This window comes from Australozyma saopauloensis, chromosome 6, assembly GCF_035610405.1.
Source record: "Australozyma saopauloensis chromosome 6, complete sequence".
Taxonomy (NCBI): domain Eukaryota; kingdom Fungi; phylum Ascomycota; class Pichiomycetes; order Serinales; family Metschnikowiaceae; genus Australozyma; species Australozyma saopauloensis.
The window spans coordinates 592,363-617,211 of record NC_086136.1 but is presented as its reverse complement, the minus strand read 5'-3'; the positions used below and the strand labels follow the sequence as shown (position 1 = coordinate 617,211).

The 24,849-nt window shown below is 44.2% G+C and overlaps 13 protein-coding genes across 13 annotated transcripts; 3 read left to right on the top strand and 10 right to left on the bottom strand.

The window, feature by feature from the left end:
- Positions 1 to 416: 416 nt before the first annotated feature.
- On the bottom strand, positions 417 to 1,370 carry PUMCH_004851 (uncharacterized protein; the record flags this gene model as incomplete). Its single annotated transcript, XM_063023771.1, has 1 exon — positions 417 to 1,370. The coding sequence occupies one exon, from the start codon at positions 1,368 to 1,370 to the stop codon at positions 417 to 419; it is 954 nt and encodes a 317-aa protein (XP_062879841.1).
- A 266-nt stretch (positions 1,371 to 1,636) lies between these two features.
- Positions 1,637 to 3,409, bottom strand: PUMCH_004850 (uncharacterized protein; the record flags this gene model as incomplete). The annotated part of the gene is made up of 1 exon (XM_063023770.1): positions 1,637 to 3,409. One exon carries the CDS (start codon positions 3,407 to 3,409, stop codon positions 1,637 to 1,639), a length of 1,773 nt encoding a protein of 590 aa, XP_062879840.1.
- Positions 3,410 to 3,586: 177 nt separating this feature from the next.
- On the bottom strand, positions 3,587 to 5,680 carry PUMCH_004849 (uncharacterized protein; the record flags this gene model as incomplete). Its single annotated transcript, XM_063023769.1, has 1 exon — positions 3,587 to 5,680. One exon carries the CDS (start codon positions 5,678 to 5,680, stop codon positions 3,587 to 3,589), a length of 2,094 nt encoding a protein of 697 aa, XP_062879839.1.
- A 251-nt stretch (positions 5,681 to 5,931) lies between these two features.
- On the bottom strand, positions 5,932 to 7,785 carry PUMCH_004848 (uncharacterized protein; the record flags this gene model as incomplete). The annotated part of the gene is made up of 1 exon (XM_063023768.1): positions 5,932 to 7,785. The coding sequence occupies one exon, from the start codon at positions 7,783 to 7,785 to the stop codon at positions 5,932 to 5,934; it is 1,854 nt and encodes a 617-aa protein (XP_062879838.1).
- Positions 7,786 to 8,372: 587 nt separating this feature from the next.
- Positions 8,373 to 9,887, bottom strand: PUMCH_004847 (uncharacterized protein; the record flags this gene model as incomplete). Its single annotated transcript, XM_063023767.1, has 1 exon — positions 8,373 to 9,887. The coding sequence occupies one exon, from the start codon at positions 9,885 to 9,887 to the stop codon at positions 8,373 to 8,375; it is 1,515 nt and encodes a 504-aa protein (XP_062879837.1).
- A 792-nt stretch (positions 9,888 to 10,679) lies between these two features.
- PUMCH_004846 (uncharacterized protein) lies at positions 10,680 to 11,426 on the top strand (the record flags this gene model as incomplete). The annotated part of the gene is made up of 1 exon (XM_063023766.1): positions 10,680 to 11,426. One exon carries the CDS (start codon positions 10,680 to 10,682, stop codon positions 11,424 to 11,426), a length of 747 nt encoding a protein of 248 aa, XP_062879836.1.
- A 399-nt stretch (positions 11,427 to 11,825) lies between these two features.
- On the bottom strand, positions 11,826 to 13,592 carry PUMCH_004845 (uncharacterized protein; the record flags this gene model as incomplete). Its single annotated transcript, XM_063023765.1, has 1 exon — positions 11,826 to 13,592. The coding sequence occupies one exon, from the start codon at positions 13,590 to 13,592 to the stop codon at positions 11,826 to 11,828; it is 1,767 nt and encodes a 588-aa protein (XP_062879835.1).
- Positions 13,593 to 14,664: 1,072 nt separating this feature from the next.
- PUMCH_004844 (uncharacterized protein) lies at positions 14,665 to 16,791 on the top strand (the record flags this gene model as incomplete). Its single annotated transcript, XM_063023764.1, has 1 exon — positions 14,665 to 16,791. The coding sequence occupies one exon, from the start codon at positions 14,665 to 14,667 to the stop codon at positions 16,789 to 16,791; it is 2,127 nt and encodes a 708-aa protein (XP_062879834.1).
- A 28-nt stretch (positions 16,792 to 16,819) lies between these two features.
- On the bottom strand, positions 16,820 to 18,814 carry PUMCH_004843 (uncharacterized protein; the record flags this gene model as incomplete). The annotated part of the gene is made up of 1 exon (XM_063023763.1): positions 16,820 to 18,814. The coding sequence occupies one exon, from the start codon at positions 18,812 to 18,814 to the stop codon at positions 16,820 to 16,822; it is 1,995 nt and encodes a 664-aa protein (XP_062879833.1).
- Positions 18,815 to 19,914: 1,100 nt separating this feature from the next.
- PUMCH_004842 (uncharacterized protein) lies at positions 19,915 to 21,255 on the top strand (the record flags this gene model as incomplete). Its single annotated transcript, XM_063023762.1, has 1 exon — positions 19,915 to 21,255. One exon carries the CDS (start codon positions 19,915 to 19,917, stop codon positions 21,253 to 21,255), a length of 1,341 nt encoding a protein of 446 aa, XP_062879832.1.
- Positions 21,256 to 21,369: 114 nt separating this feature from the next.
- PUMCH_004841 (uncharacterized protein) lies at positions 21,370 to 22,125 on the bottom strand (the record flags this gene model as incomplete). The annotated part of the gene is made up of 1 exon (XM_063023761.1): positions 21,370 to 22,125. One exon carries the CDS (start codon positions 22,123 to 22,125, stop codon positions 21,370 to 21,372), a length of 756 nt encoding a protein of 251 aa, XP_062879831.1.
- Positions 22,126 to 22,426: 301 nt separating this feature from the next.
- On the bottom strand, positions 22,427 to 23,263 carry PUMCH_004840 (uncharacterized protein; the record flags this gene model as incomplete). Its single annotated transcript, XM_063023760.1, has 1 exon — positions 22,427 to 23,263. One exon carries the CDS (start codon positions 23,261 to 23,263, stop codon positions 22,427 to 22,429), a length of 837 nt encoding a protein of 278 aa, XP_062879830.1.
- Positions 23,264 to 23,857: 594 nt separating this feature from the next.
- On the bottom strand, positions 23,858 to 24,631 carry PUMCH_004839 (uncharacterized protein; the record flags this gene model as incomplete). Its single annotated transcript, XM_063023759.1, has 1 exon — positions 23,858 to 24,631. One exon carries the CDS (start codon positions 24,629 to 24,631, stop codon positions 23,858 to 23,860), a length of 774 nt encoding a protein of 257 aa, XP_062879829.1.
- Between the last annotated feature and the right edge of the window lie 218 nt (positions 24,632 to 24,849).

Genomic DNA, 24,849 nt, shown 5'->3' with positions numbered 1-24,849 from the left:
GCAGGGATTAAATAGATGAGGAAGACGATCCGTTGAATGTTGACTTTGTCAATAAAGAATATCAGATCACAAATGGTTTTCAAGGTGAAATTCTGGGGAGTCTGTGGTGATGAAAGAGCCGAAACAGATTTTTTTTTTTCAGAACAGTTAAAATGAAAAGAATAAGAATGAGATGAAAAATATTTCAAATTACCAATGCTAGACATATTGCATCTCATAATTGACCTGGCTAAGGTTTTCTCTTCCTTGGTTGCCTGGGACGGTGAGCACAAACCACCTCAAATGTACAGTCTGAAGAAAGCAAACGACGCTAGACAATACCCAATTAATAATCTATTAAAATAAATAATGAATGAAAACTACAGGCGAGCATCAAACTTTATACACCCGCTGTACCAATGCTCTTCGTTCCCAAACTAGGATTCCCAATCTTCAAAATCCATCTCCAACCGCAGATAATCCTGCGGACGATATATGTGTCTTTGATAAAAGTATACCAAATCAAATACAATCGTTCCAGAACTTCCTAATAGATAGGGGAGTTGGAGCATGAAGTATGCCTTTCTGTCCGCCGCGCCGAGGAAATCACAGCTGGTCAATATAGATAAAGTGTATGCTAAATTTCCCAAAAGCGCCGAGCTGAATAGAAGGGGTGACATTCCCTCGACCGACTTACGTTTGTGGTTCTTCATAAGTTGTGGGATTCGTGAGCTCACGTAGACGAAAGTGCAAGCCCATGCCAAGACTGTTCCGAAATCTTGAGCTAGAGACACTTCAGGAGTTGAACCACTCGAAAAGATCAGCAGATCCAATGGACGAGCAGTGCTTACAGCAGCGTTAAGAAGCGCACCGGCAAGAACCAGAGTGGCTGAAAGCGATTTTGTACTTCCTGGCAGACTCAGAGCCAGTCCATAACCGTTTGATTCTTCATTTTCAGAGAGACTACTGGTCTCGCTGATCTCGATGGATTGGCTTTTGACACTAGATCTTTTCAGCACAGAGGCGCCGCCCATGGAAACAGAGGAAATGTCAAACAACACCTTATTTCCTGGCGCTTTCGGTTCTGATTTCAAGTGTTTTCCGGGATACACACTATTGTAGTAGTAGTACTGATAACATAGGGTGATATCGTTGGACAAGAAGAAGAGACTCAAGTATAGTTGAAATTTGAGTGTGCCCTCATTGAAAAGACAGCTAGTGAAACTCAAAAAATCGCCGCAAAACCATAGAAGCAAAAATGAGGGAGATATTCCGTCTGTGGATTTCGTTACATAATTTGTGTAAATCTGTGGAAGTTGAGCACAGATCCAGCTGGATATAGATATAATACCTAATAGGCGTGAGATGCCAAAAGTCATACAATCGGACATAATGATCGACTAGATTAGGAAAAGGAAGTAAGGCTCTTTGAAGAAAAAAAGGGATAAAGGAACCTTGAGTGAATCATAGATAAGATCGCGCATCGCGGCTCCCAAACGATTACCATATTGGGACATGAGACAGCTACCTGCAGTATCAATTTATGACTCTACTCTCTGTTGGCTGCAAAACCAGGGCTTACTGATGTCCTCAATAGATCAGCTGTAGTTACAACTTTTCAAATAGCAATCTTTCAGTTCATATAACTTTTCGGTGTCTACAATTTATACAAAGCGTCCAAAAATGCCACAATGATTCGGTCTGCAATACCGGCTGTGGAAACACTACCGGCAACACCGTAGAGCGCAGCAGTATCACCAGTGGATTTGTTCTTAATGTCTTTGAGTTCTCTGACGGATTCAATAAGGTCTGCGATAAATTCATTGACTGCAGGCACTGTCAACCTGGTGAATGCAAAGTGCAAAGCGGCTGGATTCTGAAGAGAGGCCAAATGCCATCCTTTGCTTGTCATCACATCACCCAACAGGTAAATATTGATGTTGCTTGATGAACGGCATGTGAATGCAAGTACGGATGCAATGGGGTCACCCAAAATCTGTAAGTGTTTCTTGAGTAGGGATTCCGATTCAATTGCGCGCCTCACAGTGTTCGTCACCGAGACAATGTCGAAACACGATTTTTCATAGCCTTCAACACCAATATTGATCAACGTGGCCCAGCATCCGGCCATGAGTGCACCGGGACGAGAGCCGGCCAAGGTGGGCGAGCCGTACATTCCACCGGTCCAATCGCTCAGAACATAGTATTGACACTGTCTCAACTCCGGAGTACGATACATGATGATTGAAGATCCTTTTGGCGCAAACCCGTACTTGTGGGTATCACAAGAAATGGAAGTGACACCTGGGAGTCGGAAGTCAAAAAGAGGGATCTTCTTGGAGCCGTGGACTCTAGAGCGTTCTAAAAAGGTAACAATGAACAGGCCAAGACAAGCATCCACGTGGAGAGGAATATTGTATCTGACAGCCAAATCTGACAACAGTGCAATATCGTCGATAATACCATGTGGATAGTTTGGTGCAGAGCCAACAAGGAGAACTGTGTTGGAGTTGATCAAGCTTTTAACCTTACGAATGTCAACCTTGAACGACTTTGGATCCAAAGCGACCTTGTGAAGTCTCATACCAAAGTAAGCACAAGCTTTTTCAATACCAGCATGTACTGTCACTGGCGCAATTACCTCTGGGTGGCGGACACCACGGTGTTTTCTAGCATACTCTCTAGCTGCTAGACCCGCCAACAACAAAGATTCCGTTCCACCTGAAGTACTACAACCACAGCCCAGCTGCGGCGCGTTAAAGAGCCCAAGAACCATTGCCACCACTTCGGCCTCCATCTTGCGAATTCCAGGAAACACATCAGGATGCAATTGATTGCCTACGCTATACTTCTCGTACACTTTCAGTTGAAGCAGGAGAAGATCCAGCCCGCCATGATACACTGCGCCTGAGACCTTTCCGTTTTCCCAATCACTGTGGTCCAAAACGAGCAACAGGCTGTCTACTTCATTTAAAACAGATGTAGAGTCAAGACCTTTGAGAGGAAGAGACAGGAATTGCAAAAGCGAAGGATCGTTTTTGACAACTTTTTCATCAATGACTGCTACTGTCTTGGCAACTTCTGCATCAACTTTCCTCTTAACTGGGGGAAGTTTCATGAAAATGGCAGCTCCATACTTTTGGGTTTGATGCCAAAAGTCATACAAAACTTTAGTTGGACCATATGTCAAAAGGGGCAGCAAGATTCGCAATACAAAGGCAAGTAAAACTACAACAAAAACAATGTCTTTCGCAAGACTGATGTATCCCCAAGGTTGGTTTTGGAGGTACACTGTCGTTGCATAATTGGAGGCCCTAGTACGGAGGTTATGGAGGTAAATTTCGCCCAAAAAAAGCAATTGAGGAACATTTTGCGGGAGATAGGGTTGCCCATATATTTTATTAGCAAGAAAGCTGTCAGCAAAGGGCATTGGGTTTTGTGGATGGAGTTATTAGCACGAGCTGCGAAATGTGGAGTGAGTATGGGGTACAAAAATCACGGCACAATTCTGGGCAATCTGATATGTACTCGAAATTACGGGAATGTTTGAGAATGGTGGGTAATATTTCCAGCGTGAAATTTAGTATTGTTACTTGTAGGTCGAATTCTAGTTGAGCAGGAATGGAGTGGTGGCTCGGCTTCCTCGGTTATTCAGACGCCCCAATGACAGAGTCGCTGCAAGCTCCATCGAGCTTGTCCTCTCCTTCACAAGTCGATCGAAACGCATTTGGAACAACAGGCCGAGAAACCGGTTCTCTTCCAGAATTCGCTTGAGTTTCGTGTCATAGACTGCAAGCTCATCTTCCCGAGCTAGCGAAGGAAGACGACGCATTCCGGGCCCATTTAATTTGTACTCAAGCGCTGCCTGTTTACCCGTAGCAACAGAAACCTTTCCAGTAAATTTGACGGCCTCAGTAGACATCGTTTGGTATTGCTCTCGAAACCGCTCGCTCTCATCTGAAAGAACGTTGTACTCCTTTTCTAATCTTTTCTTCTCCTCCTCCAACTCTTGTACGAGATGGCTCTGCTCTTGAGTGAGCTTTTCGACCTCCTCGTCTTCTTTGTTGGTCGTGATGTCGTCTAGATGTGCCAAAAGCTTCTCACATTCTGTAAATTGTGCTTGAAGATTCTGAGATTCGCTTTCAACTCGGTTGTACTTCTTGTCAACACTAGTAAGGGTATCATTGAGCTTGCGCAATTTGCGGTAGTTTTCGCCAACTTGGTCTTCAAATGAATCAATTTCAGATTGGCGAGATGCTTCGACTTTTCGCAAATCAGGAAGTATCGAGGACAAGCCATCATCGATAAGAGCCTCAACTTCTTCCGCTCGTTCGTTGAAGAAGAGAGCCAACTCTCGTTTAAGCACCAGATAATCTATTGGCTCTATGTGTTCTGATTTGCGGTTTGTGAATGGACTCTGTTTTTCGCCCGACATTGGCATGAAAATAGCACTCAAAGCGGTGAGATGGTTCTCTTTCAGACTTGAAATAACTTTGGCATCATCTAGATCAAACACGATTTTATCAGAATACTTTTCCAAAGAGTTGAGCGAGGCAGGCAGTGGCATTTGAGGCCATTGTAGGAGCCAAGTGCCGATGTCACGAAACAACTTGCCATAGTTAGGAACGAAATCTTCTTTCCTGTTAGGAATGAATAAGTGTGAACGATTGACAATAAAGGTCTTCAAAACTCGAAGCCGATGGGTGTGATCATTTGAAGATGAGCCAAGCCTTTCGTTGGACTTTGCCAAAAGGCGGCCAATGTGTTCAATAGAGAAAACCTGGATTGGGACAAGAACAGGCGTTTCACGCTGCGAAGATGGCATGAGTCCCAACGTGGCCTTGTTGTTTCTACGCACCACTTCCACTGCGGGACTCGCAAAATCAAGTTCCGCTTCAAAAGAGAAAATGAGATCTAAAGTTCCATTAAAGGAGAAAGTGTTGTATAACTGGCTGCTGGTAATGAGATGAAGCACGAGTTTTGGCTCCGTTGTGGATTTGAGTGACAGACGACGGTGGTGACGCAGACGGCGCCATTGATCAGCGCCAGGCGAATCATCAGCCGGCGTCTCACGACGGGATTTGTGAGGCAATTCTTCGTACAATTTCTTACTGCTAGCATTGTAATACTGAAGCTTCTTTCCTACGATCAAGCCCTCAATGAGTTCTAGCTCCTTGACACTTCGAGCCACCACCAACAAATTGTAGTTCTCAACAAGAGCCCCTGAGTCCTGTTTCTCAGACAAAACATCAATCAACTCGTTGAATAGCCGCATCTTTCCTGAAAGATCCAGAAGTCTATCTTTTGGTGACAGTAGAAGTAATCCTTTAGATATGAAATGGTCAACAACAAGCGATGGATGCATGGAAATAGTCACAAGCTGGTTGTACATCAATAGAAGCGAATTAACAATAGCCTGCTGATTGCTCTCCAGCAGAACCGAGCTCTCTAGAAGAGTATTGATGCTCGTTCTTTGTTTGCGCATAATCGTCTCGGACTCAAGCAAACACGCAAAGATCTGCACTACCGCTTCAGCCATATCGCGCTGGAGTGGCGACATCATGCAAGGAAGATAATGAATTGTGTTTGGAGGCGGTCCTGCTGAAACCTGTTCTTCTGGTCGTAGGCTTTCGTAGAAGGGGTCTGTGTCCTGAACGGAGCTGAGAGCCAGGTCTGCGGATAGCATATCCATCAAATTCATTTTGGTCGTGGTTTTGGTTTTCAATATAGGTTGATTTTACGAAAATCTACTGGCAATTGGGGCCGTATTTATATTAGATGTGAGAGTATCTATACTGTAGATGCACACCCACAAAAACCAGAGCTTGGGGGAGCATTTCCTGCAGGAATTCGCCGTATAGACAGGAAACGCTTCCCTGCTCGTCAAGCATTTTGCAGCCATGCGTTTCACAGCATTTGGTCAAGAATCCATCATCCAATCATCAAATCTCCCTAGCGCCGTTTCTTCTTCAATACAACATTAACGCCCAAACTTCCCAAACTGTTCCAGACAGTATTGCTCACCGCTTTGGGAAGCTTGCGGCCATACAAGCACTGATCCACAAGCCACATTCCGACCAAGAATTCAGCCTTGTTGAGCGTTCCATCCCGTCTATAGTCTACCAAATCCCAGATGGACGCCAATACATCATTCAGCAATCGACTCCGCTTCCAGATCCTTTTCACGACAATTCCATGGATCAATTCTTGCGATTCCGCCTCATCTAGCCCATGGAGTTCGCGTGTATCATTCTCATCAACAGTGTCATGATACTTGGCTCGAGATGAGAGTTTTGCAGCCCACTCGGAGACTTCTTTTTCGCTCAACTCTCGCTTGTCCTCAGGTTTCTGAGCCTTGCTCTCTTTATCGTAGTTGACACCGACCAATCTTGTGACAGTCCTGTTGATGTACAAGCCCTTGTTGCTGACCCATAGACCCTCATACCTTTTTCTTTGTTGTTCTGAAACAATGTCAAGATCACTGTGGTTCTTCCATGGCTTGTCCTCGTTAAACATTGTTTTCTTCTCTTGTTTCTTACTCATTTTACGGAGGGTTGTCTTGAGTTTGAAAGGCTGTGCTTGTGTGATAGTCACATTGGGAACATGGGCTTGTTCTGATTCATCAGTGTCAGCCTCGGTAGGTACAACTTTTCTGGATATCAAGGGGTAATTGTTGGGCTGAGGATCCTGCCCCAGCCTGTCGTTGGAAAACTTGGGTCCCGAGTCGTCAGAGCTTAAATTGAGTTTGCGAAGATCTCCTCCCAATATCAATCCTGGCCTACCGCTAGAGTCCTCGACATCGCTGCTCATGGATAGGTCCGAAATCGATTCTTTCCGATCTTTGTTGATGACTTGGATGAGGTCAGGGGGAGGCTTTCTTCCCAAGGATTTGTGCTCAGGAATGTCAGGTAAATCCAGGCCAGAGCTCATGTAACCCGACAGAATAGATAAGATTGGAACCTCATTGGCGACGGGATGACTTCTAGCCAACGCGTTCGGAGAGGGAGGCACTTGGATAGGTGACACATTTTGAGAGGTGGTGCTCGCTTTACGCGGGAGATCTTCGTCACTGCCCGCGTCAACAGCAGTTCGTGGCCGCACTGGGGGAACAAAGAGCTGGTCCCTGCTTTCAGACTCGAACGATCCAAACGAGGACATTGAGTCTGTTTCACCACTACGATACGGAGTTTCGAGGCGCTCGATTATATTATCATTTGAGGCACTAGCAGAGGCCAGTCTTGCTAAGTCCTCTCTTGTTGAGTTGATCATAGGGACGTGGACAGCAGCATTAGGAGAAGCGTTCCGTTTACCCAATTGGCGGCGTTGTTCTAGACAATTACGGAAGTCGTTCAAGGCGCTTTGACTTTTGAGTGCCGAATCTTTGCCAAAGCCAATTTTCAGCTTCAGATTGATAGAGTCTCGTACCAGCCTGAGCATATCTTGGGGTCTTGTGTTCACGCTGATCTTGGACCGCGAAGACGACTCAACATTGGCGACATCATGCGATGATATAGAATGGTTTCCCGAATTGTTATAGAAGTACTCCTGGTCGGAAGTGACTGAGACCTGGTCATCTTTCACTCCCCTGATATTGAATACCGGCGATTCGAGCGGCACCAGCACAGCAGGAGCATTCTTTGATTTAGGAGCATTCAGGCCGTTGGGCTTCCCATCATTGGCCGCTCGAGAGCCATTGGAGTCGAGCTTTATATGTAGTTGTGGCTTTCGTTTGGACGATTTGGTTGGGATTGGCTGTGTTGTTCCTTTGAACGCTGCAAATGCAGCAGAGGCCGCGGTCGAGCTCATTTGAGAGTCGGAAACGGTCGTATTTGTGGCAGTCTCCTCGGCAAACTCGGGAAAAATAAGGAGGTATGAAGGTGTGAATTCAGAATAAGCAAATGTGCTCTATAAAGATTGCAGCCTAAATATGCAGTAGCCAACGGTGGGACAGGTATAGCATGTAAGACAAAGCGACGAACGGAGAAATTACGTAATTACGTAATGAAGGTGAGAGGAGTTGACTTAAAAATCAGATTTAGAAAAGTGTGATGTCCCTGGAATTTATATTCACATTTATGAGCCTGTGTAGGCACATGTTTTATAATCTACCTCCAAAGTTGCAACAGGTACGATTACGTCTGATTGACATGTCTAACAATAGATTCAGGGGTTTCCAATTTTAGTCAGAGCAAGACTGAAGCTTGAAGATGGAAAAAAATTTCGATTATGAGATAAGTGCATGTTCAATCAGGTGAATGCATTTTGTCATTTTTTTTTCTCATGACTTCCAGGTGAAGTTCATTGTGTAATTGTAGTACCAGAGATAAGTAAGTAGGTCCTACATCAATTTGTCAAAATTAATCCTATATCTATTCGTACAATTGGAGATCTAACTACTTTCTCTTTTTAGCAGCATTGGCGTTTCTTCCTCTGCCAACCCTCACACCAGCGCTCTTGAAAGATGTCTGGAACGGAGAAATGAAGTTGTCCGCACTACCGCCACCAATCCACTCTGAAAGCATCTTCTCATTTTTCTTTCTATGCCATGCATCATCTTTAATTGCTTGTGCATACTCCTTCTGGTCCTCGCGAAGAACAACGGGATCCTGAAGGGTCTTGTGACGATTCTCCTTGTTATGCTGATATCCAGCACGACCTAGCCTTTTTTGGGAGTTTTTACTGAGAGGAGAGGCCATAGAATAGACTTGACCCTTTGTGATCCATTGGAAGTTGGCCTTGAGGTGGGGAGTGACTTTACCAGAAGCCGTGTCCACAGAAACTGCGCACCGTAGCAAGGTGTCACCTCCACACTTGGGACAAAAGTGCTTGCGTTCTCCTGTTTTAGGCATGGGAAGCATGTGGAAACAGGCATGGCATCTGTACATGTAGTTACGGACCTTGGTGATTTGCTTTCCGGACTGAGGGTTTAAAAGCTTCAAGCCAAGTTGCATTGAGGTGTTCTGACATGCAAAATCTCCAGTGGAGAGCGCGACCAAAAGCGTTTGCTGGTCGGCGTTTTCTTGAACGGTCTCGTTGTCGTCTTTCATGATGGTTTCTTGCAAGTTATCAGGAGTGATCCAGTCTCCATCGTCATCATCTTCATCGTAAACGTTCTCACCGTCCTCCTCAGCGGCCTCCTCGGCTTCCTCTGTTTCTTCAGTTTCCTCAGTATCAGCAGTTTCAGAGATTTGAGACTCGCCATTCTGTGTGTCAATTGTGGCAGCCTCGAGTTGTTCTATGAGTTCCTGTTCCTGTTTGGCGGCAGCCTCAGCTTCGGCCTCGGCGCTTTCAAGAGCCTTCTTCTTTTGCCATTGTTGTCTATAGTATTTTCTACTGTGTTTTTTCTTGTGCTCGACGACTTGAAATCCGTCGTCCTCGGCTGGCTCTTCTGATGTTTCTTCTGTCTGAGCAGTAGTCTCAGTCTCTTCTCTAGGCTTCCTAGCTGTGAATGGTCTCAGAGGTTCTTCTTCCTTGTCAGTAGCAAGTTTTTCACCTGGGAATTTTCTCAAGTTAGCTTCTCCGTTTCGTTCAACCTCGAGCTCATATGCTAAGGCGATGATATGGACATCGTTCATCGAGAGAACAGAGTAGTCACCAGTGAGTTTTGCAAAGGCGCTGACTCTGTCAATGGATTCCTGGCTTGGCTGTCTCACTTGAAGAATATCTCCCCAGAGCAAGAGCTGGTTTCTGGAATGTTCATCCTTAAGTTCGGCTTTCACACCAGGGGTGGTGTAGAACTGGCTAGCGAATTGTTGAAGCGCCGAAGCCGACTGCGTGATGAGCGGCGTGGCATCCAAAACCAACGAGTCCACAAACTTAGACATTATGTGTAAGGGTGGTGTAGTTAAGGGATAAGAATGGGTTTCGGTGGTTGATGGTGATTTTGCGATGCTCATCGCACTATACATATAACAGATGCACAGAGTAGATTGGCGAGATGGACACCATCCGGCCTGAAGGAAATGAAAAAAATAGTTTCTGTTGATCGAGATTTTTTATTCCTCTAGAATTCTAGGCTTATCAGGGATTTCTTGACTATTGTAAAACGGGCCGGGTCAAACCTGAGTCTTCAACGAGCCCGTACTATTATGGACAACAAAAAAATAAGAAAAAAAATCCAAGGCTTGATCTCTCAATGATATAATAAGAATATTCTCTAGTTTTGACAATTATCGTACATCTATGGGTATATCACAACTTCTAGCCTACTCCACTATAAAACCAAACCGAACATATCTAACGCAGTCAAAGTACACAAACACCAGAGCCTCGAATCTAATGTGAAATAAAAAATCAAACCTTAATTCTATTTCCCAATTCTATTTGCCACCTTATAAATTTTGTCCTTTCAGAAGTACCCTTTTTGGAAACCTACTGTATAACGAAACACAAACAAACCATCCCCACTTATGCAATTTTATGTGGGACCAATTTTCATAATTATCCACCGCCTATCCTGTGATAAAACCACATACATACTGAGTTATCTCATAACCTGCTCAAATGGAATCTCCGCTTGCTCGGAGATAGCGGTCAATCTCACATTCATTTTATTGCTGACATATATAAATGAGATCAAAGACGCCTTGTTGACATGCACCGATAGCTCCGTTGACATATAAATTAGCGCCGAAATCCAACGACTTAATTTATTCAAAAGCAAACAAAAATGGCCGGCGACAAATTCGTATTGCACTAGTATGTATCCTGCCGCTTGTTCTTTTTGGAACTCTACTAATACCAGTCTTGAAGACTCTAGAGCCTCCAGAATTGTCTGGGTGTTGGAAGTACTCGAACTTGACTACGAAGTTAAAACTTATGCTCGTGATCGCAATATGTTAGCTCCAAAAGAGCTCAAGAAATTGTGGCCCATCGGATTATTCCCTTTGCTTCAGGTTTTCAAGCAAGGACTGTCTGAATCAGAGACTGTAGCTGAGTCGGGACACATTGTGTCGTATTTGGCTAGAAACTACGATCACAAGAAACAATTAGTAACTAAAACTCCAGAGGATACTGAGTTGGCCGACTACTATTTGCACTTCGCTGAGGGTAGTTTGCAACCACACTTGGTGTCAATGTTGGTGAACAGAATAGCTGTGCAGAGCGTCTATTGGCCAGTGAGTGTGTTGGTTGGCGCTGTTACTCTGCAGATGAACAGTAAGTATTATGGTGCTAGACTCAAGAGCGCGCTCGAGTTCTTGGACTCTCAATTGGAGAAGAAGGGCGGTGGATACTTTGTCGGCGATAGCTTGACTGTGGCTGACTTGATCTTGGACTTTCCAATTAACCAGAACATCTTTGGAACTGGCCCTGTTGGTGGCGCTGGCCGGGAATTAAATGCTATTCAGGCATACCCTCACCTCTACAAATGGCACCAGCTTACCACCAGCTTGCCTTCCCATATCAGAGCTATGGCTCGTGAGAAGACAGAGGTGGCAAAGTTGTAAATGGAAGACGAGTTACAGTGTGATATTAATAAAAGTATGTACAAAAATGAGATTCGTAATAATTTTTGAGTTTTATCTGGTTGAATGTTTGATTAAATGTTATTTATGAAGATATCGAAAATTCAATATGACGAGGCTTTCCTGGATCATCCAGGGCCAATGCCTCTGCGCATTAGTTGATAAATCGAACTTCAGGACGAGTTCGTTACATCATGGGTCCTATGCGGCGCAAAGTCCTGTGATTTCAAGAATATTATGAAGGTGAAGAATCACAACAGATACTGATCCCGTGATTAGGGGTAGAACTGAAAGACACGTAGCAAAAATTAAAGAATGGGCTCGTAACTGGCGAACATGCTGAAAACTTGCTTTTAGGCCGTAAGCGTAGACGCGACAGACTTAACGACGCAAGCTGTCAGTTGTCGCGATTAAGTATTTCTTTTGCATAAGAATCTCCTGACATAGAACAGGGCGTTCCACTTTGTTTAATGTACTGAGTTTCAACGTCGAGGTTCCACAAACGAGCTCCTCGATGTTGTTCCAAATCTCCAACTCGATATCTCTACCAGTCTCTTCCATAAGAGCACTTCCGTAAAGACGATGACGACTGATGCCATCAAATGTGGTTCCTTTACTCAAGTCCCATGGATCCAACTTTGGATAGTTGGCATGTAAGAACATGAGCTTGGGGCGAGGATATTCTTTCATCTTTGCTAATAGCTCAGTGTCACTGTAATGCTTTGCAAGTTTCTTGAGCTCGATGCTCCTTTCATAGTCTTGTCTTGGATCGGCTTGACCCATTCCGTGACCTTTGAATTCACCGTCTATAAATTCACCTATGGCTTGAACGAAGCTACCGACTTGGTAGAAAGGATCGCCTAAAATGACTGCGCCTGCGAGGAACGTCTCTTTGTCACCTTCTCCGGTTGCACCTTGTGAGAACAATGGATAGTAAAAGTCCGGGCCAAAGGTGTTGTAGTAGAAAGCAAGCAAAAGGGCCTTCAAGTGGGTCTTTTTCGATATCATCATTTGCCCAGATTCACTAGAGGGGTCAGGAATCGTTCCGAGACGCTCGTGGTATGATATTTTGTTCACAGCGTCATATGGAGTGACCTTGCCAGTTTGTTCAAGATAACCATTTACCTGCTCCAGGTAGGCGTCAGAAAGTCTTGTCGTACTGATTTTGCTTCCCGCGATGCTGTAGAATTTAGGACAGGTCGATCTACGCCAGAAGTCGGGCCATACGATCAATCCCTTGGACTTGAATGGCTCGCTTGTGAACAAATTCTGGGGTGAGTTGATGACGATGTTATCACTGTCGAGAAGCAAGACATTTTCGAATCTTGAGAGCATCACTGCCAAGCACTTATATTGGTAGCCCTTGAAGGTCAATTGACTGTTTTCACCATAACGGGAGACCTCATCCTTGAACAAAGCCAGTGGCATGTAGATACAAGTGGCTTGCAACGAGGGGAACACCGACGTGCAAACATCCAACTCAAAGTCCTCGAAAGTCGGAATTAACACCTCGATGGGCAATGTGCAGCCCATGGACCGAAGACGCTTGATACTGAGTAGGGTCAACCAATTGAAGCGGCCACCACCTACAAACACAATACCATTCCCACTATAGAGACCCTGCGGAGCAGTGCTAGGCAAGTTATCAACCACATACTTGTGCGACAGACGCAATTCGCGCTCCTCTTCGTCGGACACCTGCAAAAACAGCTGCAAGTCGCTCTCGGCGAAGCTCTGGTCCTCTTTGCCGTACTCAAATCTCATGGCAGAAAACTTGCCCAAGTAGTACCGGTCTAGAGGCTGACTGAGCTTCGGCCTGGCGTTGACAACGACCTTCAAGATCTTCTTGTAGAAGTTGTGGCCTAGCGCCAACCGGTCGGGATCTTCGCTCTTCGTGAGCGACTTGATCTGTGCGAGCTTGGCGGTTTCAATCTTGGCCTGCGCGGCGTGTTTTGGGTTGGGACTGAAAGCAGGACCCTTTTTTTGACACAACGAGGGCCTCAAGTGACATTTCAACGCCAACCTGTTGTTGGCAGACAGAAGAGTGGTAAGCACAAAGACCGTTGTCACCAACAAAAAGACGGCAACTATCCGGCGACTGAGTAACCTGCCAATTCGGCGGACCAACGCAGACGATGTTGCCCGCATTTTCGTCGTAGCCTATATGTGAAGTGGGTATGCTTACGAAAGACTGAAAAAGCAGTTGTGGTAGAGGTGGTTGATTCAAGACACAGGAAGAAAATTTGACGGGAGCTGCGCGCATCAAGAGGTAGTTGGTAGCGGTATGACGGTATGCGAAACTGGTGGGGGAAATTATGGGGCTGTGGGGAAGTTTCGGAGAACTTTTGCGACAATTTGTTAACACGTTTTTCTAACTTTTCGTCTTTCTTTAGGTTTCGGTGATCCGTGGCCAGATCCATTTTTTCAGGGACCCTCGCTACTCGCGTTCTTCGAAGTAAGTACACGCACGACATCAAAACACGCGAATTTGGAAGAAATTAGAGGAAGAAAGGGCTCAATGCGGTGGCGAGGAGCTAGCCTGGATTTGATTCCGTCGTATTGTCAAGCTTGCTTCCTTTCTAGTACATTTGTGGTTCATTCTCACTAACTTGTCTATCCTTGCGACGTCTGCACGGCGTGTATTTTGTTACGAGCGTTGGCCGTTGCGGTGCAGGGAAGGCATAATAGATCAGACTAAAACAGACTAACAAAGGAGCGCCAGAGGTTAAAGTGAGACTTCTTGTGGTAGAAAGCCAGAGTGACTTGGTCGGAGAGTTCGATGCTATGAATTTTCACAGGCTTTTTTTCGGAGTCCGTAAACCGTTTTCAGGGCTGCATTCATGCGGCTGGTACATTCCACGCGTATTAGATGTAGAATGGTCCACGTAAACCGAAAAAAAATATGTATGCTTAATGTCACGTCAAAAAGGTTAAATTGTAATAGAATATCATGATTCTAGTACAAGCACCTTGGGGATTCTAATCCAAATATGTGCCCTTCTTTCAATCGCTGTTGCCTATCATCGGACCAGCCCCGTACATGGAGGCAAAAAATCTTCCAAAAATAAACAGGGCATAAACTTGACACTCCATACTAATACCTCTTGACCTCGCAGCTTCTGAGTCCTTTTTTTTCCTGCTGAATCTCATCTCTGTTCGAACCTCATCTCATCTCCATACACACCTCATCGCATCCACAACTAGTAATCATCTGGAAAGAATGGCCAAACAAAGAGGAAGAAGAAGCCAGGCCGCCGCTTATAGAGAACGTACTGCGGACGGCGAGCAGGAGAACTCTCACTTTGATCAAACTGCCGATGCGCAAGATGCAATTGATGACGAGTCTGCTGACACCAAATCTAAGGATTTCCCAACGGTATTCTATGGTCTCGTGGACTCTGAAGAAATTGAGTATTTTAAGCAAGCAGAGTCTAACTTGAATACCAACGCTTTTGAATCTGACGAGGAAAGAGCTGGCTTCATTCGCTCGATCCTTGAAGAAGCTAGAGGAAAGGAACTCAAACTTGTCACCAATCAAATCTGCTCTAAACTTATGGAAAGATTGGTTCTTTTCGCTAGCGGACGTCAACTCAAACACATTTTCCACCAGTTCTCGAACCACTTTGCTGCTTTGGCACACCACAAGTACTCTTCTCATGTTCTTGAAACGCTTTTGGTTAGAAGCGCCGCATACATCGAAAAAGAGCTTGCAAGCGATTATCAAGTTGAAGAGGAGGAGGACGACAACATCGAGGACCAAGCAATTGCTTCTACTACGATGGAGGGTATGTTCATTAAGATGCTCGGTGAGTTCTCTTCTCACTGGTATGCCATGATGCTGCATCAATACGCCTCCCATGTGATGAGATTGGTTATCCTCATTCTCGCTGCAAAAGAATTGCCATCCTCAACAATGGCAAACTCCACTTTAAGATCCAAGAAATCGAAGGTGGCTCGTAAAATGATCGAGATTAAAGATAACGAGGACTTCAACCGGGCCTTCCAAACACCACCTTCCTTTAAAGAAGAGCTCAAAAACGTTATCATGGAAATTAGCTCTAAACTCGATACTGAGACTGCCCGCTCTCTAGCAATTCACAAGGTTGCCTCTCCAGTACTCCAACTTATCATTAAGGTCGAAGGTATCTTCGATAGAGAGCGTGCTGTGTGGCATCTTCTCTTCATGCCCGAAAAGGAAGGTAAGAACCCTAAAGAGGAAGCCTTCGTCGAATACCTTCTATCCGACAGTGTCGGTTCTCATTTCCTTGAGGCCCTCATCAAGAATGATGGTGCCCGTATGAAATACATTGAGAGATTGTACAAACTATATATGAAAGACAGGGTCTTGAAATTGGCCAAGCGGTCGACCACTGGTGTCTACATCATCCAAGCATTGCTTCTCAAATTGAAGGCTGGTGAAGTTGAGTACATCTTGGATCAAATCATTCCTGAGATGTCTAAACTTATCTCTATTGCTGACAACCAAAACATCGATTTGGGTAAATCGATCATCGAAGCTTCGGTCTCTAGATTCAACTACGGCAAAGATGAGCTTGTAAAACAGTTTTTTGCCAAGTTCGCACCAAATTACAACGCCGAAGAGCCTGATGACACCACTACAGAACTCTTTGAGAATGTCCTTCAATTGACCGGTTCAACTTTGGGCAACACAAGAGATGACTGGCCAACAGCAGAGGAGAGAAGAAGAGCTTTATTCCTCGAAAAGCTCATGGAGTATGACTACTCCTTTGTTGTTTGTTCTTGGTATAATTGTATGGCAATGTCCTCCGAGAAATTCATGCAGATGTGCTTCCATGGTGTCTTCTGCCATGTTATCGAGAGTGCGTTGATTGTGCAACCCGCTTCTGTCGGAGAGTCCAAGGCGGACAATATTTCTAGAAAGAAATTCCTTAACATTTTCATGGGCCACATCGCTGACTTGGCCTGCAATGCCTATGGATCTCATATCGTGGACAAATTGTGGACATTTACAGTACTTTTGCCCATGTACAAGGACAGAATTGGTTCTGAACTCATGGCTGACTCTCACAAGGTGAAGGAGAGTACGTACGGTAAGTTGGTCTGGAGAAATTGGTCAATGGAGTTATTTGTCAGAAAGAAGTTTGACTGGAAATCTCTTGTAAAGACACAACAACAAGAGTACTATGGTGAGAACGAAGAGAACAATGAAATAGAGAAGAAAAAGACTCCAATTCAACTCAAAATGGAGGAGATCTTCAAAAAGAAGCAGAAGGAGGAGCAAAATCAGCAAAACTTCAAGAGACCTAATGAAGACTACAACAACTCTTACAACAAGAGAAACAAAGTCCGTGGACGTAATCGTTAATCTATTTACATACGTATACCAGAATGCACTACAATTTTTGAATGTAATATTCTCTGAGAGTCTTAGTGGGGACATCGGTAGGGCTTTCAACAACAGGGTCCGTTCCCGATTGGTTTTTAGGGAAAGCAATGACATCTCTGATGCTCTGGCTGCCAACGAGCATGGCGCATAGTCTGTCAAGACCAAGCGCAATACCAGCATGCGGTGGGCATCCCATCGCTAAAGCCTTCAAAAGATGGCCGAATAATTGTTCATGGTTGTTAATTTTAAGGACTGACTTGAAGACATATTCTTGAATCAGTGGGTCATGAATTCTCCGAGACCCTCCACCAACTTCGACACCGTTCAAGACGAAATCATAATGCTCACCTCTGACAGCAAGTGGGTCATGCTCTAATAAATCGTAGTCTTCCAAGTTTGCCATTGTAAATGGGTGATGCGTTGATTCAATGGCACTTTCGCTGTATACTGGGAAGTCCTTATCTTGAGATTCCATTTCGACAGGGCTAAACAAAGGGAAGTCTATCACCCACGAGCCAACGGAAATCTCAGAGCGATCATAGTTGATCTCCAAAGATCCATCTTCTTGAACGATTGGACGGTTCCACTTATCAGGGAATTCCTCGATTGATATTTGTCTAAATCTACCAAGTGGTGTAGGGTTTTCGTAGGAGCGTCTAGCTCTTGACGAGAAGGCCAATATATCGCCAGGTGCAAGATTGAGTTTTTTAAATAGTTCATGCTCATCAAAGTGATCATTCATCTGCAAAACATTCTTATCCACGAACTTTCTGTACCATTGCTTAACATCTTCTGGAGTCTTTATGGCAATCACAATTGGTTTTCTGGCTTTGTAATTCTCATCGGACGTCAAACTCCGCGGAATCTTGTAGTTGTGGGCTGGGTCAAAAGCATGCCTGAGAACGCAGGCTTCAAGAACACCGAATGAATCTGAGTTCTTCGTTGGTTTGAAGTGATTCAGCAAATCAACGAATGAAAGCGAAGAGCGGAGGTCAGGCTTGTCAATGCCATACTTAGACAAGACTTCTTCGTAAGTGACTGGGTTAAAAGTGGCGGGGTCTTGCGTATCAGAGAACACCCTTATTAAGTGAGAATCTTCATTCAAAGTGTAAATTGGTTTGTTACCAACCTTATTCCAAAGATCAGAAATTACCGAATTAATGACTTTCATGACTTGTCTTTTATCGTTTACGAAGCTCATTTCTAAATCCACTTGTGTGAACTCCGGCTGGCGATCAGCACGCAAGTCCTCATCACGGAAGCAACGAGCGATCTGGAAGTAGCGCGAGAAACCAGAGCTCATGAGGATTTGTTTGTACTGCTGCGGTGACTGTGGAAGCGCATAAAATCTATCGGGAGAGCGGGTTGGAACAAGAAACTCACGGGCGCCCTCTGGAGTAGACTTGAACAAGAGCGGAGTATCAATCTCCAAGAAATTGAATTTTTCTATGAGCAAGTTTCTGATGTAATTGACAGCCTTGCTTCTTGTGCGCAATGCGTTCTGGTAGTACGGAGTCCTGAGCTGGAGATACCTGAACTGAGGCGGAATTTGACTGGGGTTTGCATGTTTCAATTTGTCCAATTGAGCAGCGTCAATTCCTCCACTGTTGAGGTTTTGGAAATGCGAGACAGCTACCTCGTACTCGGTAGCAGTGCTGCCCTTTTTAGGAGGTTTCTCTTGGATCTTACCACTTACAACCACAGAATCTTCAGGTCCACTGGACGCCAACAAGTCAATGAGCGCCTGGTCAGTGAATTCTGGGGCCATGTGTATTTGTATGGTATTGCCTTCTTCATCTCTAAGCTCAGCAAACGTCCTTTTGGCATGGATTCTAGGCTTTCGATGGAGATGGCCGTGAATGGTAATAGGGCGGTCAGTGGGACTTTTTATATCTTTTACAGAATGGGTGGCTGTAGGGAAGCAGAATTTGGAAGCTATCTGCTGCCGCAGCGCTAGTCCAGATGCATGTCTGGCCCATAGTAAGGAGTGGTTCCGTAACATGTGGTAGATAATGGGTGCAATTTTTAGTGAGTGTATGTAGGTGTATGAGGTTCAAAACGGGAGTCAATTTTGAGGAGTAGAGATTTTTAAAGTTTGCGAATTGCAGTTTTCATTTATGGTGATTCATTTTCTTTTATGTTTACACTGGTGATGTTGGTTGCGTCTTAGGTGTTGAGTTGTTTGTGCAATTGGTGGAGACTTAATAGCAGTCTCGGCAGAGCATACGGAGAGTTCAGAATTTTGAGACATACTTTGATCTGAGGAAACAACTGAAACGCGTCGTCTCTTTTGTCAATTTTGGTCCTTTCAATTGAGTTTGTGTGTCTCGTAAAACAGATAAAGTTGTCGCCCGTCCCAGCTGACGGTCGAAAACCGATTGAGTATCCTTCTGTCGAACTCTTTATTTCAAGAGATACTATTCACTCTTCATTTCAAATTATGCTATGTCTTGGTCCGATTATGAAAATATGGCTATTCAAAGCGAAATCTGATACTCTTCTCGTCAACTGTGGATCACATTTACACAGAGACACCATTTACAAAGCTCATTGATCTAAATTTTTTCCACTAGAATAAAATTTCAGCACAGCCCTTCCAAAATTTCACAGGCAACATATTTTGTACAATGGATAAAGCCATTGCTTTGCCCGATCCTTACATTTCTCAATGTTCCTTCTTCGAACAACATCAGACGCAACGAAAAAAAAATTCGACTGCTCAAAATGACAAATCTGAAAACGCCTCTCCATCTCCCTCTCCTCAAAGTCCACTACCATTTATCATTTTTGACTCTTCGATGGTGTGTCTATAGCACTAAGAGATACGAAGGGTTCAATCAAGCTGCAGGACCTAACTGTCAAAAGAGCCAAGAAAAGACATCAAAATCGAGTCTAAAAAAGCAAGAATTAACCAGCAAAAGCTCAGTAGTGATCTGAATTCTCAGCGCATTATCCTTGTCAAAACTTCTCCCTTCCCCTAAACCCCCTCCACAACTCGAATCTAAAATCTTTAGACCTTTATGTGTAGGAACTTATTTATAAGCCCTTCTTCATTCAGTGAATTATAGCACACGGTTTTCGCGCCCAACAACACTCTTTACAATGTTCGCGGGACGGCGTATCGGATTGTTTCGGATTTTGGTACTCATTGTGGTACTTGCTGGTTCCGCGTTGCTTTTGCATAGATTGGAATACATCGACCATGAGATGGTCACTGACTCTATCAGGCAATTTGGATACAAGAACGCTGAAGACAAGATAAAGATGCCAGCCGGTGTCCGGAACACTCAAGATGGCTTGAAGATTGAGTACGTCGAGGTTGCTGACAGACAGGGTACTCCTCAGGAGATCGCTCACATCAACTTCCAGAGATGGAAGAACGTGCAACAAAAGAAAATTCACGAACCGAAGGATTTCAACATCGAAAAAATTCGGCCCCCCGCGGATCCGGCCACCTATGACCGTGAGCTGGCTTCCATCGTTTCTCTTGTCAGGAACAGAGAGATGCATGCACTCGAGAGTTCTATGAGGGAGTTCGAGGAAAAGTTCAACAGCAAGTTTCTATATCCGTACACCTTTCTCAATGAGCAGCCGTTTTCTCAAAAGTTCAAGGAGAAGATGCGTTCGCTCACAAAGGCAGAGGTGAATTTCGTCCATATCCCAAATGAAGTGTGGAGGAAGCCTTTCGACATCGACACTCTCAAAGAGAAGGAGGGCATTCAGTCTCTTCTCGATGATGGCGTTGGGTACTCAGATATGGAATCCTACCATAACATGTGCCGTTTCTATTCAGGTGCCTTTTACAAATTGCCCGAGCTACAGAAGTATAGATACTACATGCGGATGGAGCCAGATGTGAAATTCTTCACTGATATCAACTACGACATATTCAAGTATTTGTCTGGGACTGGAAAGGTGTATGGCTTCACCGTTGCCTTGTATGATAGTCCCCAGAGTGTTCGCACTCTATTCCCAGAAACAATTAAGTTCCTCAATGAAGGCAACAACTCGGAGTATTTACACCCACGCGGTGCATTCCAATTTACTACAGAAAGTAGACAGCATCCAGAAATCCATAAAATTACTGGTGGCTACTCCACTTGTCACTTCTGGAGTAACTTTGAGATTGCAGATATGGATTTCTTCCGTGGTGAAGCTTACAGTAAGTACTTCGAGTATTTGGACTCAACGGGCAAATTCTATTATGAGAGGTGGGGCGATGCTCCTGTTCACTCTCTCGGGTTGAGTTTGTTTGCTGACAAACTGAAAATCCATTGGTTTCAAGATATCGGGTACTTCCATTTCCCATATTATAACTGTCCGAACAATGAGCAAACGAAGGGTTGCAACAATGGACAATTCGATGAATTTAATGACCTCGCCAATCAAAATTGCATGGGAACATGGCTTCATTTTGAGACAGGTGTTAAAGATGTATATTAGGCAATCACGGTATGAACATTTTTTTAACTGATTTAGTATAACAAAGACTTGACTTATTATTATGGTTCCATGGAATAAATGTAAATTAACCTCGATATCTACAGAACAGAATCGCTATTTGGAGGCACAGATGTCTAAAACCTTCTGGTGAGTGACCTGGGAGATTCGCTTGTAAATAGGGTCGTTTCTCACTTTGTCGCACCAAGCAGCTAGTTGCGGATATTTTTTGTAAAGCTCTGTTTCGCCGCAACACTCCTTCACACCCATCTCATTATCGAACACATTCTCATAGACTGGGAAACTCAACATAATATCGGCGGCAGTTAACTTCGATCCAACAAAGAATCCAGATCCCTGCTCTCGTAGTTTCGAGTCCAAAAAGCGCATGTTGAGGTCAAATTCGGGCTTGTAGTAGCCATAATTGAGCCCTTTCGAAAGAAGTTTAGCCATGGTTTTTAAACCCACTGGAGCAATTCGCTTCGCAGAGCTATTAATTAAAATTGACATCAAAATTGGTTGAAGCGTACCCTCTGTGTAGTGAATGTAGTAATCAACTAAAAGCTTGTCTCTCTCATTGCTTGGGTTCAATTTGTCTTTTGGGTCATAATGCTTCAATAGATACTGCGTTATGAGGCCTGATTCAACCAATTGAAGATCTGGACTACCGTCCGCAAACTTGATATCCATAACTGGCGCCTTTCCGAGCGGATGGACCTGGAATAGTTCCGGAGGACCACGCAATGTCTCCGGATTCCGAAGATAGATGTCAATTTCGTAGTCGAGGCCTAGAATTTCCAACATCCACATAATTCGGAGACTTCTCGACTCATCGAGAAAATGGAGCGTAAATTTATCCTTAGACAGGTGCATACTTCAAGATTTTGAAGTTTGTCTTTGTATAGACAATACAGCCGACTTCAAGGAATTTATTCAAAACCAAATCAAACTCATGACATTGCAGCTAACTACCCAAATAGGCAAATTGGCTAGGAACGGCAGTGGGGTTAGCTCGAAGTGGCAGGTGTTATGTGCCTGATTTCCCAAGTAGGCTATTCTGCAGGCTCGCTTATAATACGAGGTCTGAACAATCGCAAAAGGAAAGAAAGTGCACGAAACAAGAAATGAAAAAAAAAATTGACTTCATCTAATTCAATCACCTCGCATGTGGAACTCAACAAGTCAAGGGAGACAAGCCATTGATCTGGTCGAGATAATGCCCTTTTCTCAAAGGATCTAGTTCAGTAAGTAGGTTGAGAGACTCAATAACCTCTTTATCAAGAAGTGCCTTTTCGCGCTGTTTGTTAATCAAAGCACGGATAAATACGATCATTTTCACACAGCCGACATTGTCGTGTTGCAATGGGCTGTCCTCCTTCTCTAGCTCGTTGAGCTCGGTCACATTAGAGAGCTGCTGTTCAAGAATCTGCAAGTAGGTATCTCCTGAAGATTTTTTTAGCTCATTGACAAAAATATCATCTGTGAGTAGCCAGCGCATAAACAACCAAACGGAGGTATCTGCAGCATCCATGAACATACCGGTTTTCACCAAGTCTAGTTCATAATTTAGCAATTTGAGTGGGCTCTTAAACAATTGCACTGTTTCTGCATACTCGCCTAGATCGCCCATATCGTTGACACCACTTGTTAAAATCATGATTTTGGGAATGAGCTTGGATCTACTGTGCCATGCACTGAAGTTAGATATGTTCTTCTTGATCTTGCTTGTAGCATAGACGTACTCAGCGAGATACAATTTCAAACTAGACATTTGCAATTTCTTTGCATCTCCCTGTGCTTCCAGAAGTTCTCTTTCAATGGACCAAACAACGTATCTTCTATAGTGCCATCCATGAAAGTTTCTGGAATCCATTTCAAGCACCTTCAGAACAAGCCCCAACTCATACTTCCAGTCAGCAATATGGTCCTTACTCAAGTCCTCAAGGCACCATCTTCTGTGATTCCAGATCCAGTAACATTTGGGGAACTCGCGGAGCATGCCCTTCAACATTTGCAAATCGTCGGTTAGGAGAGAAGCCTTCAAGGATGGCTCGGAGAGTATTAGCGACGTGAGAATATCACGGCGAAAATTCCAAATGGCATTGAATTCTGGATTCAACGTCACCAATTTGGTGGTCGCTGCCAATGTGGAGGCGTTGTAGATTTGTTCCTTTTTGGATTTGAGAGTTGAGGCAGTGAGGGCTCTATAATTGGCGATACGGGCCTTATCTTTTTCTGCCTTGGCAAGACGTGCTTGCTCGGAGATACGCTCTTTTTTGATTCCGTGTTGCTGTCATTAGTACTGGGCCAATTGCTTTGGTAGATTCGGTTTTACATACCATCAAGTAGTAGTTGGCAAAAATATGTATGAAATAGATAAGGAAATAGCCTGGGGTAGACTGTAAGAACTGCAGGAATGGAATATCTCTAAAAAATAACAAAGATAAGCTGGAGAATTTTATTGCTATGTCTATCTCATTTAATTCTTCGTATTTTGTCGAAGTTTTCGTTGCTCGTCGTCTGAGTTGGAAGCTCTCGTTGATCTCAGACCATTCCTCAAAAAGATGAAGAAAGCTCTGAACTTCCAAATAAATATTTACATGATTTACGCGGTGGAAACGTTGGCCTGTACAGTTGCGACAGGGACCGGGTAGAGACCATCATCCAGATGGGAGGCCTTGAAAAATGAGTAGTTGAGAACCACATCATCGATATTCTTCATTGCCGAGTCCTTGGCAAAATCCGGGTCAATGAAGAAAAAGACAGGCATGTCCACCTCCTCGCCTGCTGCCAATCTCTGCTCCTCAAAGCAGAAACACTGAATCTTGTTGAAGTATGGTGCTACATGGTCGGGCGACACCGAGTAGGTGGCCATACCGATGATATCCTCTTTTGACATGTTCTTGGCTTTGTAAAATACCAAGGCCGTTTCTCCGGGCACAATGTACACCTCCTTCTGCAATGGAGTGAACTTCCATGGAAGCACACCGGAAGCCTGACATGTAAAGGAAATTCTGATACGTCTGTTGGTATCAATGGGAATCACCTTATCGGGAGTGAATACCCGCGAGTCGGTGATGGGAACACCTCCCCAGCCTGTTCTTTTACAGAGGTATCTGTAGAAGGGCACAGCAACACACGACAAGCCGGCGAAGATCATGATCACCGAGCCGGCATAGTAGGCTGCACTTCTGTTGCGTATTTTCATTTGCAGGGCTTGTTGTTGCTGTATACGGGCGTAATGTTCTCTGGCACTTTTGGTGGACTGTTCCTGGAGTCGTTTTGAGACTGTGGTGAGATTTCTTCTGCAGAAATTGATATTTCTGAAGGATCCGCTTACTGTGGAGGTACTCCAGGGTATCTTAGAGAACCGAAGCATTCTGTGTATGTTGGTTTATTGTGTAGTGGTGGTACGGTAGTATGGAATATGAGTAACAGGCCATCAGTATATGATTGGCAAATTAAAAAAAGATTTCAAGCCGGAGAAACATTGCGATAAGTTTTTGCTGGTGGTTGCAACAATGTATACTGTTCGTGAATTTTTACAATTTTGTTTTCTATACTTTGTGTGCTTACTAATGTGTAGAATCTGCTACC